Source organism: Oryx dammah, unplaced genomic scaffold, assembly GCF_014754425.2.
Source record: "Oryx dammah isolate SB20612 unplaced genomic scaffold, SCBI_Odam_1.1 HiC_scaffold_5, whole genome shotgun sequence".
Lineage (NCBI taxonomy): Eukaryota > Metazoa > Chordata > Mammalia > Artiodactyla > Bovidae > Oryx > Oryx dammah.
Window position 1 is genome coordinate 2,709,154 of NW_024070189.1, and position 22,089 is coordinate 2,731,242.

Sequence of the window (22,089 nt, forward strand, 5' to 3'; positions counted from 1 at the left end):
GGATCACCTCTCACTGCCTGCCGTGACACCATCCTCACTTTGTCACCTTCTACCACTCGGGTGTGGCAGAAACCCTATTCTTCCATCCTTCTCACCTCTAAGTATGTTATTGACACAGCGACCACTGAAATCACAAGTCAGAGCGTGTCCATCTCCTGTTATAACCTCCTCACCCAGCGGTTCCCCCTTTCATTCAGAGAAAACACATGACCCTTCATTATGCCAGAGAAGGCAATGGCACCCCGCTCCAGTACTCCCGCCTGGAGAACCCCAGGGACGGAGGAGCCTGGTGGGCTGCCGTCCATGGGGTCGCTGAGGGTCGGACACGACTGAGCGACGTCCCTTTCACCTTTCACTTTCATGCATTGGAGAAGGCAAGAGCACCCGGCTCCAGTGTTCTCGCCTGGAGAACCCCAGGGACGGGGGAGCCCGGTGGGGTCGGACACGACTGACGACTTAGCAGCAGCAGCGTCCTCATCGTGCTCTCGGGACCTGAGACCTGCTCTCATCACTTCTCACTCACTCCCTGTCCCCTCACCTTCCCCCTGCCCAGAGCTCCTCACTGTACCCTGGACAGTCCAGATAGGTCCCTGCCTTTGTCTTTGACATAAACACATCCTCTGACTAGAATGTTCTCCTGGAAATTAAGCAGTTTACTAGCTTCCCAGTTCAAGGTTTTGTTCAAATGTCACTTTCTTGTGTAAAAATTGATCACTGGATGCCTCTGAATGCTAAGCAGGACTATGAGGTATTTTATCTACTATTTTTATTTTATGCAGTAGGAATATATTGTATTTATTTAATAACACTCACTCATTTGTAGTTATTAAAGCAGCATATGTTGTTTTCAGAAATCTTGAAAATTAAGAAAAATAATACAGAAAAAAATTTCTACCAAGCAGAGATTCTGTGATGGCTATTTATCTATTATTTCATTTTTTTTCATTAAAAAGAACATTGTTAATATTAAAATGTCACTTTCTCAAAGATGCTTATCTTTATTTCCATTTAAAATTGTATCCCAACCTCTGACCCACTAGGCCCCCGACCCCCTATCCTGCTTGTTTTTATGCCCTGGCATTTAGGATCTTCCAACATAATATATAGACTTCTCTGGTGGCTCAGACAGTAAAGTGTCTGTCTACAATTCAGGACACTCGGGTTCAATCCCTGGATAGGGAAGATCCCCTGGAGAAGGAAATGGCAACCAACTCCAGTACTATTGCCTGGAAAATCCCATAGACGGAGAAGCCTGGTACTCCGCAGGGTCACAAAGAGTCAGACACGACTGAGCGTTCATTCAATTACAATTACGATATAATATATAGTTTATTTATTAAGTGCCACTCACCACAGAATGTTACTCCTAAGAGTCTTCATTAGTTCTAGTCACTGGTATACTACAAGTATCTAAAAATATCTTTGACACATAGTAAGTGATCAATAAATACTGCTTTAAATGTATAAATGAAACATACTTGTCCACAAATAATAGATAATTACTGTGCAATCTTGTTTTTGTTGTGTGTTGGTTGCTCAGTCGTGTCAGATTCCTTGAGACTCCAGGACTGCAGCCTGCCACTCTCCTCTGTCCACGAAATTCTCTAGGCAAGAATACTGTGCTGCTGCTGCTGCTAAGTTGCTTCAGTCGCGTCCCACTCTGTGCGACCCATAGACGGCAGCCCACCAGGCTCTCCCATCCCTGGGATTCTCCAGGCAAGAACACTGGAGTGGGTAGCTATTTCTGTTTCCAGGAATCAAATTCACATCTCCTGCTTTGCGGGCAGAGTCTCTACTGTCTGAGGAAAAGTAAGGAAGCCCTTACTTTTCAATACTTGATATTTATCATTTTCTCCTTGGTGTTTTGGCCAAACTTAGACTTCGGGTGAAAAAGACAACATTAGAGGATCAGCTTCCCTGGCGACTCAGACGGTGAAGAGTCTGCCAGCAACGAAGGAGGACTGGGTTCAACCCCTGGGTCGGGAAGGTCCCCTAGAGAAGCGAATGGCCACCCACTCCAGTGTTCTTGCCCGGAAAATTACACGGACACGGGAGCCTGGCGGGCTACAGTCCATGGGGTCACAAAGAGCTGGACACATCTGAGCGACTTTCATTCTTGCTTTCCTGGCAAAGATGTTTATATTACTTGCCTACACAGTTTTTTAGATTTCTGTAAATTAACAGATGGGCCTTTATTCTCATAAAATTACAAAGCTGAAATAAATGTCAATACATCTGACAGCCTAACGAGACTTCTCAGCGTGATATCTGAATCACCTTGGAATTTTTTAAGAATATACAATCCATGGGCCATCTCAACAGTGCAGCTCCTTAAGGACGCTCTTCCACAGAGGCAGTCACCATTGAGGAGTCTGTGTCTTGGTTAACACCGCCATTCATTAGGAAATGTAGAATAGTTAATGGGCTTCCCTGGTAGCTCAGCTAATAAAGAGTCGACCTGCAATGCAGGAGACCCCGGTTCAATTCCTGGGTTGGGAAGATCCTCTGGAGAAGGGACAGGCTATTCACTCCAATATTCTTGTGCTTCCCTGTTGACTCAGATGGTAAAGAATCCGCCTGCAATGCAGGAGACCTGGGTTTGATCCCTGGGTTGAGAAGATTCCCTGGAGGAGGGCATGGCAACCCACTCCGGTTTTCTTGCCTGGAGAATCCCATGGACAGAGGAGCCTGGCAGGTTACAGTCCATCGGGTCACAAACAGTCGGACACAACTGAGAGACTAAGTACAGCACAGAATAGTTAATACCTACTCTTAAATAAGATTTAGGCCAAGCTTTACTATTTTTCACTGTATTATGGTTTAATTTTTAGTTCTTCCAGTTCTTCCAATACTCAACTAAATTTCCCTTATTGAAATACAAAGACAGAATTTATAAAGAGGAGAAACCAATGGGTCTGCTTACCTGAATTTCAAGTATTTTGGTAAAATTACTCATAATGCTTAAACAGACATTTGGGGAAAAATCATTCATAGTTTTAATATTTTGACTTTTTGAATAAAATGAAAAGTTATATTCTAATTATTACTGAAAGGCTGAATTATGCAAAAATTTCATTGGTATATGTGGGAGTATTATTTAGTTGTAAGAACTATGAACTGAAAATAGTTTTTACTTGTTTTATAAAACATACTGTAGAACCTCATTAATTGGCATCAATTGGTGGAATGTCCTGTTTGATTTATAAAATGTTACTTTATTACTTTAAACTACACACAGCATTTCTTTGTAAATTCCTTAAAGACTTACTACAGGCATTACTTCAATGAATAGATAAGATGTATAGAAACAAACAGCATTTCAGCTATTTAAAATAAATTGAATAAAATGAAACACCTGATATCACTTTCTAAAAGTTCATAAGATATTATCATCATTTAAAAAATGGGTACAAGAGAAGGTCTGAAAGTACCAGAAAGCAGTTTAGTCTCTTAAACTGTATTATGTTGTGCTTCAGTTCAGTTCAGTTCAGTCGCTCAGTCGTGTCTGACTCTTTGTTGGGTACAATTCATTGCGACCCTATGGACCATTGCCAGTCAGGCTCCTCTGTCCAAGGGATTCTCCAGGCAAGAATACTGGAGTGGGTTTCCATGCCCTCCTCTAGGGGACCTTCCCAACCCAGGGATCAAACCATATGTCTTGTTTCTCCTGCACTGGCAGGACGGTTTCTACCACTGATGCCACTTGGGATCACAAGTGTATTATATATACTCTTTAAAACACTATTTATTCATTTATTGAAAAACCTCTTCAATGATTGCTGCTGCTGCTGCTAAGTCGCTTCAGTCGTGTCTGACTCTGTGCGACCCCATAGACGGCAGCCCACCAGGCTCCCCCATCCCTGGGATTCTCCAGGCAAGAACGCTGGAGTGGGTTGCCAAAGATAAAACTCTAAAGGATTATGAGTTCTTAATGAAATACTTAATGAACCATTATATTTTAAATTGCAAACTCTAGATTTTAGTTGTAGTTATAAAATGGGGATATGTTACCATTTAGTGACAATCTACCATTAAATCAGGCTATGAAGTAACCACTTCCACAGTCATATGTGGACAAGGAAATATTATAAACCATACTGAGAGAATAAAAGCTTTACTAAGGTTTGAAAGCCAAGCAAAAGAATGACCTTCAGAAGTTTCTCTGGAAAAAAAAAGACATATACCAGATAGTTACCAAAAATCATGAAATAAGAAAATTAACCTAGTAGGGTCCTCGGTCTATATAATAAGATCCTTATTATCTGGCAGGACAATAAAGGAGAGCAAAGAATTATAATTCACAATGTATTGCATAGGTCATTATGGCTCAATTAATTTAAAAATTGCAATAATCACAATAACTTAAACATTTCATATTCATATCCAGATTCATCTGGAATTGGAAATTTCAAATGCAATCTTTTTTCCTATGGAGATATTTCCTATGAATTCATTTGACAATTAAATTGTACTATTTAGAATAACATAAACTAAAAATTATTCAAATATCATCTATAGTATCATCAACTATAATAGTTCTACTTATGGACTGTATCCAGTTACTCACAGAAAAAAGCAAGGAAACAGCTCAGGCTTTTTCAACCCTGGCACTGTTAATATTTGAGGTTGAATATTTTTTTGTTGGGAGTAAGAAGAGAGGGGCTGTGGTGGGCACTGTGTGATATTTAGCAGCATCACTGGCCTCTATCAACTAGATACCAAGAGCATCCACCAGCTGGGAAAATCAAACATGTCTGGAGATATTTCCAAATGACTCGTGGGTGTCAAAATTGTCCCTTGATAGAAACCACCAACATAAGATGAAAGAAGGAGAAAAGGAAGGGGAAGAGAGAAAAAGTATTTACACTAAGCATTCTTAAACAGTTAATATATCTATATAGAATAAGTTGAATTACTAGTTGCTAGATTTAAATGTGTTTATTGTAGTTAAAAGATATTTATAAGAAAAAAATCTTTATAAGCAAAATCAACGTTTTGTATTGTGAAAACAACAAAAACATCATCAATCTCAGACAACCTTCTACTGTTCTTAATAAGAAAAAATCAATAAATATCTGTTTCTTATTTCTACCTTAAGAATAACACCCTACCTTCCTGCTGTATCCCAAGAATAAAAACAATTGCAGTCTTTGTTTTCAGATTTAAAGGCAAGAGAAGAGCTTTTTCCTCTGACTCTACAGGTGGTTTCTTAAAGTGCTCTCCAGGTGACCTGAGGTGACCGACAAGTTTATTTTGCATTTACACACAAGTTTAATAGGACCTGCATATTAACAAGAGTAATAACTTGTTATAGCAACCAAAATTAATTTTTGTATTCACTTATTACCTATATACAACTCTTTCAGCTTTCTCATTTGCTTGCTCTTTGGCTTACCATGGATGTAACTGATCGTGCATCCTCTTCATAATTGACTACTGGAGGTGGCTCTTTCCCATCATTTTCTTGCACTTTTTGCTCCAGCAATTCTTTCTGGGCTGTAAACTTTGCCTCGGTGCATCTCAGCTGCTGGACTGACTGTTTCAGCTCTTCAAGTGTCTGTTTTTGGCTTAGCAGAAGTACAATACTAAAAGAGAACACATTTAATATAAATTATTTCAACTACTTTAGGAAATAAAGACTTTGAAGGAAATCATATACTGTATATACGTAGATTACATTCCTTTCTTCATTTTCCTCTTTATAAGAGTCTTTTAGAACTATAAGAATTATGAAACTTAACAGATTTTGAGTCATCACAGTAGTTGTTAAACGTTAGCATTAACAAAATATAAGCAAGTGTTTGGAAGCAAAAACCAAATTCAAAATGCTTTCAAATTATTATGATCTATGGCACTCATTTTATTTTACAGCTAAACCATCTACCTCACAAAGTACAGACATTTTGGTCCAGAAATGTAGAGCCTAAAATGAATTAATATGACTGAAGCAGAATCTTAATTTATTTTAAATCTCAAATGGAATAAAGCTAAAATCAGATCTGTGCCTAGAGAATAAATCAAATCAAGGTGACAGCTAGAAGCAAGCTGTGTGCCTATTGTGAGGATTGTGTGCTTAGAGCTAGGGAAAGTTTCTGACGAGGACTAACGAGTAAGCGTAAGCCCGCAAATCTTTCCAATATGCACCATTATGAAGACAGCAGGCCTCTTCATTCCTCCTTTAGAGCACTACAGAGGTCACACGCTACCTTACTGTGATTTTTTTTACCCTTCAAGGCTGTCCCTAATAGGAATTTCAAATTAATTTGCCCATCTTAAAGGCACAAGAAAGCAGGTAGCAGTGGTGAGAAATATCTTGAAAATGCTGTCATATTTAGTATATTAGTATCTGAAAGAACTGTGCCATGCACTGTTGAAAGCAAGTTAATATATATGGAATTTAGAAAGATGGCAATGATGACCCTGTATGCAGGACAGCAAAAAAGACACAGATGTGTATAGCAGACTTTTGGACTCAGAGGGAGAGGGAGAGGGTGAGATGATTTGGGAGAATGGCATTGAAACATGTATAATATCATGTAAGAATCTAATTGCCAGTCTATGTCCGATGCAGGATACGGCATGCTTGGGGCTGGTACACGGGGATGACCCAGAGAGATGTTGTGGGGAGGGGGGTGGGAGGGGGGTTCATGTTTGGGAATGCATGTACACCCGTGGTGGATTCATGTCAATGTATGGCAAAACCAATACAGAATTGTAAAGTAAAATAATAAAAAAAAAAAGAAAGCAAGTTAATAATAAATTACAGACAGTTTGGAAAGAGACAGTCTCTTCAGCAAATGCTGCTGGGAAAGTTGGACAGTGCATGTAAATTGATGAAGTTACAACACGCTCACCACACACAAAATAACCTTAAAATGGCCCAAAGACTTAAATGTAAAACAAGATGCCTAAAAATCATAGAAGCGATCATAGTCAACATGGTTCTACCGCACGACATAGAGAACTACATTCAATACTCTGACAAGCCGCCATGGAAATGAACATTTTTTAAAAGTATGATTGTGTATAACTAAAGCACTTTGCTGTACAGGAGAAATTAATACAACACTGTAAATCAATTATACGTCAATTTAAAAAACTGATCAAATACATGAGAAGATAAGCCACAGACTAGGAGAAAAGATATATAAACGACATATCTGATAAAGGACTGTTATCCAGCATATATAAAGATCTCTTAAATATCAATAATAAGAAAACAAGCAAACTTCTTAAAAAATGAGCCAAAGACCTTAAGAGATACCTTACCAAAGAAGATATACAGATGACAAATAAGCATATGAGAAAGTGCTTCACATTGCATGCCATCAGGAAAACGGAAATGGAAACGACAATGAGATAGTACTGGACATTTATGAGGAAGGCCAAACCTCAGAACACTGACACCACCAAATGCTGGTGAAGATGTAGACCGGAATCACCGACTGGAAGGCACAATGGCACAGCCACTCTGGAAGACAGACCGGTGGTTTCCTGCAAACTAAGCTCACTTTTACCATGTGATCCAGCAATGCTATTCCTTGGTATTTACCCAAAGGAGCTGAAAACTTACGCTCACATAAAAGCCCACAAGTGGATATTTACAGCAGCTTTATTCATACTTGTCAAAACTGGGAAGCAACCAATATGTCAGTCCTCAGAAGAAAGGATAACTGTACAAGGCCATACTTCTCACGACTCAAAAGAAACGAGCTACCAGACTACTGAAGACATGAGGACTCTTAGAAGCACATTATTAAGCGAAAGAGGCCAATCCGAAAGGCTACATAATGCACGACTCCAACTATGTGACATTCTGTGCAGGCAAAACTATACAAAGAGACAGCACAAGGACCACGCCCACCAACAGCTGGGGCTGGCGGACGGATGAATGTGTGGAGCACAGCCTATCTTAGTAAAAAATTCCCTATATGATGCCATGATGATGGGCATAGGTCAGTACACACTAATTCAAACCCACAGAATGTGCACCACCAAGAGTGAGCCTGAATGCAGACTAGGGACTCAGAATGATCATGATGGGTCATTCTAGATTCATCAACTGCAACAAGTCTGATGCTCTGGTAGGCAGTGCTGATAATGTGGGAGACTATATATGGTGGGAGAAGTGTATCGGCAATCTCTGTAACTCCCCCTCAGTTTTGCTGTGAAATTTAAACTCCTCTAAAAGGGGGCAGGAGGAGAAGGGGACGACCGAGGATGAGATGGTTGGATGGCATCACGGACCCTATGGACGTGAGTCTGAGTGAACTCCAGGAGTTGGTGATGGACAGGGAGACCTGGCGTGCTGCGATTCATGGGGTCGCAAAGAGTCGGACACGACTGAGTGACTGAACTGAACTGAAAAAAGTCTTAAATTTTTAAAATGATGTATCAGTACAGATTTAATAGAACGGCTCAGATAAAAAGTAATGACAATATCAAACGCTGGTGAAGAAGAGGCGAGATTATCACTAACACATTGCTAGTGGGAATGTATAAGGATATGTGCATGCAAGCCAAGTCGCTTCGGTCGTGTCTGACTCTTTGTGACCCCAGGGACTGTAGCCTGCCAGACTCCTCTGGCCATGGGGTTCTCCAGGCAAGAATACTGGAGTGGGTAGCTCCTTCAGGGGATCTTCCCGACCCATGGATCAAAGCTGTGTCTCTTATGTCTCCTGCATTGGCCTAGGGTTTAATGGGATCTTTCTGCATTAATTCTTCCAACTACATGAGTGAGTGACAGTCGCTCAGGCATATCCAACTTTCTGCAAACCTATGGACTGTAGTCCACCAGGCTTCTCTGTCCGTGGGATTCTCTAGGCAAGAATACTGGACTAGGTTGCCATTTCCTTCTCCAATGGTAATTATCTCCATTAAAAATTAATTTAAAAATATGTATCACTGGGAGTTCCCTGCTAGTCTAGTGGTTAGGATCCAGCACTTTCACTGTTGCAGCCCAGGTTCAACCCCTGGTTGGAGAACCAACATGCCACAAGCTACACGATGTGAGCAAAAAGAGAAAAAGAAGTTTCACTACTATTGGTACTTCCTGTTGTAATGAGATTTTATTATCTCATATACCTTGGGTTCTTAACTAATCTCTTTTAAAACAGGCCTTTTTAAATTCTTCTTCAGGAGTTCTAAATATCTATTGCATTCTATAAGAAATCCCTTGGACATTTTGAGACACTATCCTAACACCAAGAATAGGAAACACATAAAATGGAATACTATGCAGCCATGAAAAAGAATGAAATCCTGCCATTTGCAGCAGCATGGTTGGAGCTAATGATTATCATTCTAGGTGAGATAAACCAGAATATAGATAAATACCACATGATATCACTTACATATAGAATCTAAAAAAGAAATGATAGAAACGAACTTATTTACAAAACAGGAAAAGACTCACAGACGCCGAAAACAAACTTATGGTCACTGAAGAAGAAAGGTGTCAGAGAGGGATCAATCAGGAGTTTGGACCCATGTCTATGCTGCTATAGATGAATTACATGGTCAACAAGGACCTGCTGTACAGCACAGAGAGCCCTAGGCGGCATTCTGTAACAACATACACAAGAAAACAACCTGAACCAGAACGGATATACACACACAGATAAATGAGTCACTCTGCTGTACACCTGAGACTAACAATTACAAATCAACCATACTTCAATATAAAATAAAAATTTAATTTAACAAATAAATAAGTAAATAGATAAGCGTCCTGGCTTTTAATTCAGTTGTTTTTAAGAACAATGAGATGCCCTATTACATAGCTCTAGTCCAAACGGTTTTTAGTTAATACATCTGATCAGCAAATTAAGGAGCAATATTACCTTCATCCAGTTAAGTTCACTGAGCTCTACGTATAATGACCATTTCAAATACATTATCATCTTATTATTGTTTAATAATTACTTAAAAAAATTGCTGTAATCACTATATAATTATTTTATATGCTTACAACATCTTTCAGCAAATGAGCTATACATATTTCAATAAGAAGCTAATTCTAATAAATGCACAGCTGCATAAAACAAGATGCACAGGCAGCTATAAGTAAACCTGAAACATGCAAGGGGCCAGGATTTATGCGTGTGCTGCATACTCCCTATTTCTGACTCTTTCCATGCTCTCTTCACTTGGTGAAGAGCGGAAGCATTAGATGCTCAGTCGTGTCCAGCTCTCTGCGATCCCATGGACTGTAGCCCACAAGGCTCCTCTGTCCATGGGATTGTCCAGGCAAGAATATTGGAGTGGGTAACCATTTCCTTCTCCAGGGGATCTTCCCGAGCCAGAAATCAAACCTAGGTCTCTCACACTGCAGGCAGATTCTTTACCGTCTGAGCCACCGGGAAAGCCCTTCTACCCTTTAGTTCAGTTCAGTTCAGTCGCTCAGTCGTGTCCGACTCTTTGCAACCCCATGAATCGCAGCACGCCAGGCCTCCCTGTCCACCACCATCTCCCAGAGTGCACCCAAACTCACGTCCATCGAGTCTGTGATGCCATCCAGCCATCTCATCCTCTGTCGTCCCCTTCTCCTCCTGCCCCCAATCCCTCCCAGCATCAGAGTCTTTTCCAATAAGTCACCTCTTCGCATGAGGTGGCGAAAGTACTCGAGTTTCAGCTTCAGCATCATTCCTTCCAAAGAACACCCAGGGCTGATCTCCTTCAGAATGGGTCTCAGCAAAAATGCCGTTTCCTGGAGACCCCTGACCACCCATGTTAGGTGAGTGCTCCTCTGACAGTCTTCTATCTGAGCTCCTTGCTTCATAGCATTAGCACAGTTGTTAATGTCTCATTTTGTACTGGTCGACTCTACAACAGCATAAGTTTCATGAGCCATATGCCCACATGTGTCTTACGTTTCACTGCACTCATAGCACCTAGTAGATATAACTGAAACATTCTGAGACAAAAATAAGAAACAGATACCTGAATTTGCAAGCCAGAACAATACTCCAGATGGTTCAAGCATTACCTTCACTATAAGCTGGATGTGAATCTTTTCCAAGTCTCTGAAAATTTCTGGCCCTCAGATATCACATAATTTGCAAGATTAGATGATCAAATTGATTCTAGATTCCACATGGCTCTAAAAGTTATGATTTTATAATGTGTAAAGTATTTTTAAGTACCAGGTGATAATAGTTCATAACTATACAAAACTGAATTATCATTCACTCTCTGGAGTCAAATCAAACATTAAAACGAGTAGCAACATTACCAGTTCTTTATGCCAATGAGTCATAAATGACATATGCTTGGTATATTTTCCCATAAAGTATTTTCTAAAACAGTAGTCAAGGATCATAAATCAGGAAAAAATGGATATTACTTCCACTTGAATAAATATGTTTTGGAAGAAATAAGTAAAGATATGTATAACAGAGTGATACTTTGAGTTGTATTAAATTATACCACTTCAAAAAGTTGGTTTTATTTCTTTCACCTTATTTCTTTAAATAAAAATTTGCAATAGCTATATTTCAACTAAGACCTGCATTATTTATATAAGCCAAAAATCTGTGTTTCTTAGTGTGAATTTCATGTCACATAAAAACCATTCTTTAAGTTCATTTTTCACTTTATATAATTCAATTATAAGAATCAAAGTTATGAGATGATTTTTCATGTAGTTTTTCACTGTATTATGTTTTGGAGAAACTTATGCCAGATCTAAATTCAAAGGTTTTAACATTAGTCTCTCATACGTTATACTTTCATAAGAACATGAGTGCTATTTATAATAAGCAAAAATTCACATAATTGCATTAATTTAGAGATCTATTTAAGAAGGCAGATATATTATAAAGGGGATTTTAGTATCAGGGGAAATGTAGTTTTGTTTCATTGTTTTATTACTTTTAACTAACATGATATTTGAAGCTAAAAAAAGTTCTGGAGTAAAAGTAAATCTTTTAAATTAGATAAAATTGCTTTTAATCATATATTTAAATAAGTATCTGTAGATAAATATACAGGGCTTCCCTGGTGGCTCGGCGGTAAAGAATCCGCCTGCAATGCAGGAGAGGCAGGTTTGAGCTTTGGGTCTAAAAGATCCCCTGGAGAAGGGAATGGCAATCCACTCCAGTATTCTTGGCCTGGAAATTTCTATGGATAGAGGAACCTGGCAGGTACAGTCCATGAGGGTCACAAAAGAGTCAGACACGACTTAGTGACTAAACAGCAACAGATTATATATATATGAGAGAAAGAGAGAGAGAGAGAGAGAAATGTTTAAGAAATATTCAGGAGATGAAATGCAAACATTTACCCTAGAATTCATTTCAGACTGTTTGTTTTGCAAATTATTTTAACATATAGTTCAAAGACAAACTTCAACCCTACCAATGTCTAAATTAATGAGATTTCACAATTAACATTTTCAAGATTATGCCCTGAAGTTAACAATAAAAACTCCATGATAACAGAGTGAAAACAGAATTTGGGTTAAACTGGACTCATTTGCTGAACTGCCAGACATACTTATCCCTTCTAACTTACTCTCCTAAGGACACTACTAAAATCATGAGATCAAGCAATTGCTGCAATCAGACAGAAACTTTGGAGTCAAGAACTCATGAGTTTTCTATCCCTTCCTAGGTGTGTGATTTTAAGTTATGTAAATTCTCTCAGTCTTAAAGGTAAAATATTCATAATTACATGGAGAGCATAGTAAAGATAACATTAAAGTGAATTAATATATATAAAATACCCAGCATAATATGTGGAAATGAGTAAGAACTCAAGAGGTGTTGTTTCCCCTTTAAGCCTCCTCTCCTCTCATCCCATTCTTATCTCCTGATGAATATAAACAGGTGGAGAAATGTGGATCACCCTGATTATGCAGATGAAGAGAGAACTGAAGATATGAGTCAAGAAAACATCCAAAAAAATCAAAGAATCTCACAAATTCCAGGTTAAGATAACCCTTAAAGATTGTCTCCTTCAACAATATATAACCAGACATGCTGGTGAGAGGGTCCTACTGTATTTCTTCATATCTAACAGATTTTAAAACAAAAGTCATTTACAATGTGTACATTTACAAAACTACAAAAAGTAGAACTAGAGTCATCTGTAGACATGTGCAGAGATTTAGTTGCAAATAAGAAAAACAAAAGATAATTATGTTTTTAATTTTATATGTGCAATGGTTGATAAAATCTATTTTTATAATCCAAAGAAAATCTAATCGAGATTCAATAACTGAAAATTTTCAGATTTATTAAAGGAATATCCAGAGTAACTCATATTTTTCTTGCCTTTAAAAGGCTCATCAATTTCAATATGACATTTAATACCAGTTGTAATAAGAGCCATAGTATTAAGTGGGAGTGGAGAAGGCAATGGCACCCCACTCCGGTACTCTCGCCTGGAGAATCCCATGGACGGAGGAGCCTGGTGGGCTATAGTCCATGGTGCTGCAAAGAGCCGGACATGACTGAGCAACTTCACTTCCACTTTCATGAAGTGGGAGAGGTAGGCTCCTACTAACCTGAGTTGCATACTAGAATAGATGGTGTTGCCATTCACTGAAATTGAGGGGAAAAAAAAAAATAAACTAAAAGTGAGCTAGTTTGGGCTGGGTTGGATTGTATTTAGGGGATTTTTAAATTCAGTCTTAGATATGAGAAATGCAGGGTACTACTAAGACATCCAAGGAGGCATGTCAAGTAAGCAACCAATTACATGGGCATAGAGTTCCCAGAGGAAATCTGAGCTAGAGTAATAAGCATGAGTCATCTTCAGGGGATCACCCAGGGACAGAGTGCAGGAAGGAGACTGGCACAGCCTAGGACCATGCCGTGGGTAACTCCAAAATATACTGGCCAAGTGGGGAGGAATGAGTCTACAAAGGAGGAGTGGTCAGAAAGGGAGAAGTAAGATCTGGTATCTTGGTTCGCAAAGGCCAAGGGAAAGGAAGTCAACAAAGATACTTTGAGGAGGTCAAGTAAGATAGTTGGAAAATTTAGCAACGTATATATTGTCATTGAGTACTGTCAGCCTTTACACTGTATGCTGGAAAGGCTGTATATAGTAACCTTGCTTATTTAACTTATATGCAGAGTACTTCATGAGAAACGCTGGGCTGGAGGAAGCACAAGCTAGATTCAAGATTGCTGGGAGAAATACCAATAACCTTAGATATGCAGACACCATGCTTATGGCCAAAAGTGTAGAGGAACTACGCTTTCCTCTAAAAGAGGACAGTGAAAAAGCTGGCTTAAAAAATAGCCTTCAAAAAATGGAGATCATGCCATCTGGTCCCATCACTTCACAGGAAATAGATGGGGAAACAATGGAAACAGTGACAGACTTTATTTTCTTGGGCTACAAAATCACTGTAGATGGAGTCTGCAGTCATGAAATTAAAAGATGCTTGCTCCTTGGAAGAAAAGCTATGACCAACCTAGGCAGCATTACTTTGCCAACAAACGTCCATCTAGTCAAAGCTATGGTTTTTCCAGTAGTCATGTATGGATGAGAGAGCTGGACCATAAAGATGGCTAAGTTTGGAAGGACTGATGCTTTTGAACCATGGTGCTAGAAAAGACTCTTGAGAGTCCCTTGGACAGCAAGGAGACCAAACCAGTCAATCCTAAAGGAAATCAGTCCTGAATATTCATTAGAAGGACTGATGCTGAACCTGAAACTCTAATACTTTGGCTACCTGATGCAAAGAACTGACTCACTGGAAAAGACCCTGATGCTGGGAAAGATTGAGGGCAGGAGGAGAAGGGGATGACAGAGGAGATGATTGGATGGCATCACTGACTCAGTGGGCATGAGTTTGAGCAAGCTCTGGGAGTTGGTGATGGACAGGGAGGCCTGGCGTGCTACAGTCCTTGGGGTTGCAAAGAGTAGGACACAACTGAGCAATTGAACTGAATTTAGCTGAAAGGTCATTGATCTTTTTTGTATAGTTCTTCTGTGTATTCTTGCCACCTCTTCTTAATATCTTCTGCTTCTGTTAGGTCTATACTGTATCTGTCCTTCAATATCCCTATCTTTGCATAGAAGGTTCCCTTGGTAGCTCGAATTTTCTTGAAGAGATCTCTAGTCTTTCCCATTCTAGTGTTTTTCTCTATTTCTTTACACTGATCACTGAGGAAGGCTTTCTTATCTCTCCTTGCTATTCTCTGGAACTCTTCATTCACCTAAAGCCAGACATCTTGGAGTGTGAAGTCAAATGGGCCTTAGGAAGCATTACTATGAAAAAAGCTAGTGGAGGTGATAAAATTCCAGTTAAATTATTTAAAATCCTAAAATATGATGCTGTTAAAGTACTACACTTAATATGCTGGCAAATTTGGAGAACTCAGCAGTGGCCACAGGACTGGAAAAGGTCAGTTTTCATTCCAATCCCAAAGAAAGGCAATGCCAAAGAATGCTCAAACGACCGCACAATTGCACTCATCTCACATGCTAGCAAAGTAATGCTCCAATTCCTGCAAGCTAGGCTTCTGTAGTATGTGAACCAAGAACTTCCAGATGTACAGCTGATTTAGAAAAGCCAGAACCAGAGATCAAACTGCCAACATCTGTTGGACGATAGAAAAAGTGAGAGTGTTCCAGAAAAACCTCTACTTCTCCATCACTGACTACACTAAAGCCTCTGACTATGTAGAGCACAACAGACTGCAGGAAATTCTTAAACAAAGGGGAATTCCAGACCACCTCACCTGCCTCCAGAAAAATCTGTATATAGGTCAAGAAGAAACACTTAGAACGTATATAGAACAATGGACTGGTTCAAAATTGGGAAAGGAGTATGTCAAGGCTATGTATTATCATCACCCTGCTTTATCAAATTATATGCAGAATATATCACGGGAAATGCCAGTCTGGATGAAGCAAAAGCCAGAATCAAGATTGCCAGGAGAAATAACAATAACCTCTGGTATGCCGATGACACCATCCTTATGGCAGAAAGCGAAGAGGACCTAAAGAGCCTCTTATCGGAGGAGGAAGATCAAGGAGATCAAACTAGTCAATCCTAAAGCAGATCAACCCTGAATATTCATTGGAAGGACTGATGCTGAAGCCGAAGCTCTAATACTTTGCCACCTGATGCGAAGAGCCAACACACTGGAAAAGACCCTGATGCTGAGAAAGATTGAAGGCAGGAGGAGAAGGGGACAACAGAGGATGAGATGGTTGGATGGCATCACCGACCTAAAGGACATGCGTTTGAGCAAACTCTAGGAGTTGGTGATGGACAGGGAAGCCTGGCAAGCTGCAGACCATGGGGTTGCAAAGAGTTGGACATGAATGACCAACTAAACAACAAAAAAGTCATGGAGAATCTTACAGATACCTACTTCAATAATGCTGGGGCAGAAACCAGGGATTCGTGGGTTAAGTACTAAGTGAGAGTCGAGGTCCTGAGTGCACATTAGCACTCTTAGAACAAGTCTGACTAAGAAAACAGAAGGCAAAGACAGTAACTGAGAGACAACACTGAGGTTGAAGAAACGTTATCCAGGGTGGGCAGAGGTTACTTTTAGGAGTCAGGACTTACAAATATTTAAAAAGCGAGCACAGGACATAGTTGAGAAGAAAAGGTGGACATAATATATAAAACAATGTGAAGTTTCAGGGAAAGTAAGAAATGATGAGATAGAAAACAGGGACAAGAAGGAGGACAAGGAACAGACTCTTTATGAAAGAAGGAAAGAGAATGAGTACAAATGTGCCGAGTGTGGATGAGTAATGGCAAAGAACGAGGCATTTGCCACCTGGTTTCCACGTTTTCTGTAATGTAGGAGACATCCATTTGTCGACTCTGATCAGGCACATAACAGGATTAGAGACTCGAGAGACGGGGAAAGCATCTGAAAAGTTGCACAGCAAGTAGTAGAGACCAGAGAAATGTCACGTATCACAATTTCCTTGGAAGACTTGACAAATCAAGCCAATTCTATAATATGAGAGCAAGAAATATATACGTTCTAGTCAGGGATTAGAGGAACCACAGAAGAGTAACCCTCACTGAAGACGCACACAGTGACCAAAGTCAGACTAGAAATTTTAAATTTCAGATCAAAATGTAAACCTGAAAATAAGAGAAAACATAAGTGTTGAAATCAGTAAACACAAGAACAGAGCAAAATAGGTCAGAGGATCCATGAACACGTTTACTGATTCAGTTCAGTTCAGTTCAGTCGCTCAGTCGTGTCCAACTCTCTGAGACCCCATGAATCGCAGCACGCCAGGCCTCCCTGTCCATCACCATCTTCCGGAGTTCACTCAGACTCACGTCCATCGAGTGCGTGATGCCATCCAGCCATCTCATCCTCGGTCGTCCCCTTATCCTCCTGCCCCCAATCCCTCCCAGCATCAGAGTCTTTTCCAGTGAGTCAACTCTTTGCATGAGGTGGCCAAAGTACTGGAGTTTCAGCTTTAGCATCATTCCTTCCAAAGAACACCCAGGGCTGATCTCCTTCAGAATGGACTGGTTGGATCTCCTCTGCAGTCCAAGGGACTCCCAAGAATCTTCTCCAACACCACGGTTCAAAAGCATCAATTCTTCGGCGCTCAGCTTTCTTCACAGTCCAACTCTCACATCCATACATGACCACAGGAAAAACCATAGCCTTGACTAGACGGACCTTTGTGGGCAAAGTAATGTCTCTGCTTTTGAATATTCTATCTAGGTTGGTCATAACTTTTCTTCCAAGGAGTAAGTGTCTTTTAATTTCATGGCTGCAATCACCATCTGCAGTGATTTGGAGCCCCCCAAAAATAAAGTCTGACACTGTTTCCACTATTTCCCCGTCTATTTCCCATGAAGTGATGGGACCAGATGCCATGATCTTTGTTTTCTGAATGTTGAGCTTTAAGCCAACTTTTTCGCTCTCCTCTTTCACTTTCATCAAGAGGCTTTTTAGCTCCTCTTCACTTTCTGCCATAAGGGTGGTGTCATCTGCATATCTGAGGTGATTGATATTTCTCCCAGCTGACTCCAGCTTGTGTTTCTTCCAGTCCAGCGTTTCTCATGATGTACTCTGCATAGAAATTAAATAAGCAGGGTGACAATATACAGCCTTGACGTACTCCTTTTCCTATTTGGAACCAGTCTGTTGTTCCATGTCCAGTTCTAACTGTTGCTTCCTGACCTGCATACAGATACCTCAAGAGGCAGGTTAGGTGGTCTGGTATTCCCATCTCTTGAAGAATTTTCCACAGTTTATTGTGATCCACACAGTCAAAGGCTTTGGCATAGTCAATAAAGCAGAAATAGATGTTTTTCTGGAACTCTCTTGCTTTCTCCATGATCCAGCGGATGTTGGCAATTTGATCTCTGGTTCCTCTGCCTTTTCTAAAACCAGCTTGAACATCAGGGAGTTCACGGTTCACGTATTGCTGAAGTCTGGCTTGGAGAATTTTGAGCATTACTTTACTAGCATGTGAGATGAGTGCAATCGTGCAGTAGTTTGAGCAATCTTTTGCATTTCTTTTCTTTGGAATTGGAATGAAAACGGACCTTTTCCAGTCCTGTGGCCACTGCTGAGTTTTCCAAATGTGCTGGCATATTGAGTGCAGCACTTTCACAGCATCATCTTTCACAATTTGAAATAGCTCAACTGGAATTCCATCACCTCCACTAGCTTTGTTCATAGCGATGCTTTCTAAGGCCCACTTGACTTCACATTCCAGGATGTCTGGCTCTAGATTAGTGATCACATCATCATGATTATCTGGGTCGTGAAGATCTTTTTTGTACAGTTCTTCCATGTATTCTTGCCACCTCTTCTTAATATCTTCTGCTTCTGTTAGGTCCATACCATTTCTGTCCTTTTTCAAGCCCATCTTTGCATGAAATGTTCCCTTGGTATCTCTAATTTTCTTGAAGAGAGCTCTAGTCTTTCCCATTCTGTTGTTTTCCTCTATTTCTTTGCATTGATTGCTGAAGAAGGCTTTCTTATCTCTTCTTGCTATTCTTTGGAACTCTGCATTCAGATGCTTATATCTTTGCTTTTCTCCTTTGCTTTTTGCCTCTCTTCTTTTCACAGCTATTTGTAAGGCCTCCCCAGACAGCCATTTTGCTTTTTTGCATTTCTTTTTCTTGGGGATGGTCTTGATCCCTGTCTCCTGTACAATGTCATGAACCTCATTCCATAGTTCATCGGGCACTCTATCTATCAGATCTAGACCCTTAAATTTATTTCTCACTTCCACTGTATAATCATAAGGGATTTCATTTAGGTCATACCTGAATGGTCTAGCGGTTTTCCCTACTTTCTTCAATTTAAGTCTGAATTTGGCAATAAGGAGTTCATGATCTGAGCCACAGTCAGCTCCTGGTCTTGTTTTTGTTGACTGTATAGAGCTTCTCCATCTTTGGCTGCACAGAATATAATCAATCTGATTTCAGTGTTGACCATCTGGTGATGTCCATGTGTAGAGTCTTCTCTTGTGTTGTTGGAAGAGGGTCTTTGCTATGACCAGTGCATTTTCTTGGCAAAACCCTATTAGTCTTTGCCCTTCTTCATTCTGTACTCCAAGGCCAAATTTGCCTGTTACTCCAGGTGTTTCTTGACTTCCTACTTTTGCATTCCAGTCTCCTATAATGAAAAGTTCATCTGTTTTGGGAGTTAGTTCTAAAAGGTCTTGTAGGTCTTCATAAAACCGTTCAACTTCAGCTTCTTCAGCGTTACTGTTTGGGGCATAGACTTGGATAACTGTACGAACAGAGATCATTCTGTCGTTTTTGAGATTGCATCCAAGTACTGCATTTTGGACTCTTTTGTTGACTATGATGGCTACTCCATTTCTTCTGAGGGATTCCTGCCAGCGGTAGTAGATATAATGGTCATCTAGTTAAATTCACCCATTCCAGTCCATTTTAGTTCACTGATTCCTAGGATGTCGACGTTCACCCTTGCCATCTCCTGTTTGACCACTTTCAATGTGCCTTGATTCATGGACCTGACATTCCAGGTTCCTATGCAATATTGCTCTTTACAGCATCGGATCTTGCTTCTATCACCAGTCACATCCACGGCTGGGTATTGTCTTTGCTTTGGCTTCATTCCTTCATTCTTTCTGGAGGTATCTCTCCACTGATCTCCAGTAGCATATTGGGCACCTAATGACCTGGGGAGTTCCTCTTTTGGTATCCTATCATTTTGCCTTTTCCCACTGTTCATGGGGTTCTCAAGGCAAGAATACTGAAGTGGCTTGCCATTGCCTTCTCCAGGGGACCACCTTGTCAGACCTCTGCACCGTGGCCCGCCCGTCTTGGGGTGGCACCAACACAAGAAGCAGTAGTAAGAGAACGGCAGGGCGCATCTCAGGAGGATGCATGAGGCAGATGACTCCTTTCTAATGTCTACTTGCTTCCTCCTAACACAGCAGAAGCCAGTTTCCTGCTTATACTGGTCTAACACTCTTTTAGGGGCTTCCCTGGTGGCTCAAATGGTAAAGACAAGGAATTCACAGAGAACAAAGGTTCGTCCAGTCAAGGCTATGGTTTTCCCTGTGGTCATATATGGAAGTGAGAGTTGGACTGTGAAGAAAGCTGAGCACCAAAGAATTGATGCTTTTGAACTGTGGTGTTGGAGAAGACTCTTGAGAGTCCCTTGGACTGCAAGGAGATCCAACCAGTCCATTCTGAAGGAGATCAACCCTGGGATTTCTTTGGAAGGAATGATGCTGAAGCTGAAACTCCAGTACTTTGGCCACCTCATGAGAAGAGTTGACTCATTGGAAAAGACTCTGATGCTGGGAGGGATTGGGGGCAGGAGGAGAAGGGGACGACCGAGGATGAGATGGCTGGATGGCATCACTGACTCGGACGTGAGTCTGAGTGAACTCCGGGAGTTGGCGATGGACAGGGAGGCCTGGTGTGCTGCGGTTCATGGGGTCGCAAAGAGTCGGACACGACTCAGCGACTGAACTGAACTGACTGAACTGATGCTGGACTTTGACTTGTGCTGTGCTATGTCGCTTCAGTCATATCCGACTCTTTGTGCCCCGATGGACAGTAGCCTGCCAGGCTGCTCTATCCATGGGATTCTCCAGCCCAGAATACTGGACTGGGTCGCCATTTAAGGCAGAGTAAAGACAGGTTTTAATGGGGCTTTTCCGAAAATAATTCAAACCACTAAAACATTGAGACAAATGATAGGTAACATTATATGGATAAAAACACAAAATCATTCCTCCAGAGTCCTCGAAAGTAACTCAACCATACACAGTTTCATACTTCTATACATGAAATTTCAACTTTTGGAAACTTTATGTCTCTAATTCCATGTAAAATGAAGTATTTCTGTAAAATTACATCAATTAATCTTCCTTTCTTCAAATTACTCCTTTTGTACTCACTCAGACTTCTTTTCATAGGTCTTAGAAGACTCCTCAATCCTCTTCTCCAGCTCCAGGACAGCTTCCTCCTTGTTTAAAAGCATCTGCTGTGTCTGCATTAGTTCCTCTGCTAAAGTTCGCAACCTAGAAGGAAGTTTCCTCATTATCAGTCAACACATTAATTATGCTCACTTTATACAGACCAAAAAAAGCAATCATACACCTAAGGCTGCAATGTCCAAAACAGGAGCCACAAGCAGCTTAATTTAAATTAAATAAGAGTAAAATTTCAATTCCTCAGTTGCATTAGCCACGTTTCAAGCACTGAACAGACACACATGGCTAATGGCTACCTCTCTGGACAGAGAAAAGAACATTTCAATAATCACAGTGAGTACTCTTGGGCAGCCTGTTTTAGAGGGTTTTATTCATCAAGCAGCAAAAGAGAAAAAGAAACAGGAAATGGAGAAAGAGAAAAGAACTAAAGAAAAAATACCTGTAATTCTCCCAGGAAGAGTGTATGGTGAAATAACCATGATTTTTGTTTCAGGCTAACATGCATTTATATTCTGGCTCTACCGTTTTTTCTCTGGGATCCCATGAAACTTGCTGCAGCTCACCGACTCTATTTTCTCCCTCATATTTTGGGCACTGTAACACCTGCTTCAGTGCATTGCTTTGAAGATGAAATACACTTATGTGTAAATAATAAATGGTACTTAATAGGCATTTGAGTAAATAACATCTAGTGTTATTTGCATATGT

At 40.4% G+C, this 22,089-nt stretch overlaps 1 protein-coding gene across 6 annotated transcripts in view; it reads right to left on the reverse strand.

Moving 5' to 3' along the window:
* FER (FER tyrosine kinase) overlaps positions 1-22,089 on the reverse strand; it is a 475,518-nt gene that overhangs the window by 306,678 nt on the left and 146,751 nt on the right. For 4 of the 6 annotated variants that reach the window (XM_040239698.1, XM_040239695.1, XM_040239697.1 and 1 more), the window contains 2 exons: positions 21,346-21,468; positions 5,396-5,585 (listed from right to left, as the gene is read on the reverse strand). In XM_040239698.1, coding sequence (XP_040095632.1) covers positions 5,396-5,585; positions 21,346-21,468 — 313 coding nt within the window. Of the gene's footprint in view, positions 1-4,928; positions 5,231-5,395; positions 5,586-21,345; positions 21,469-22,089 lie in introns of those variants that run through there. The other 2 variants (XM_040239701.1, XM_040239699.1) reach the window with 2 other exon arrangements.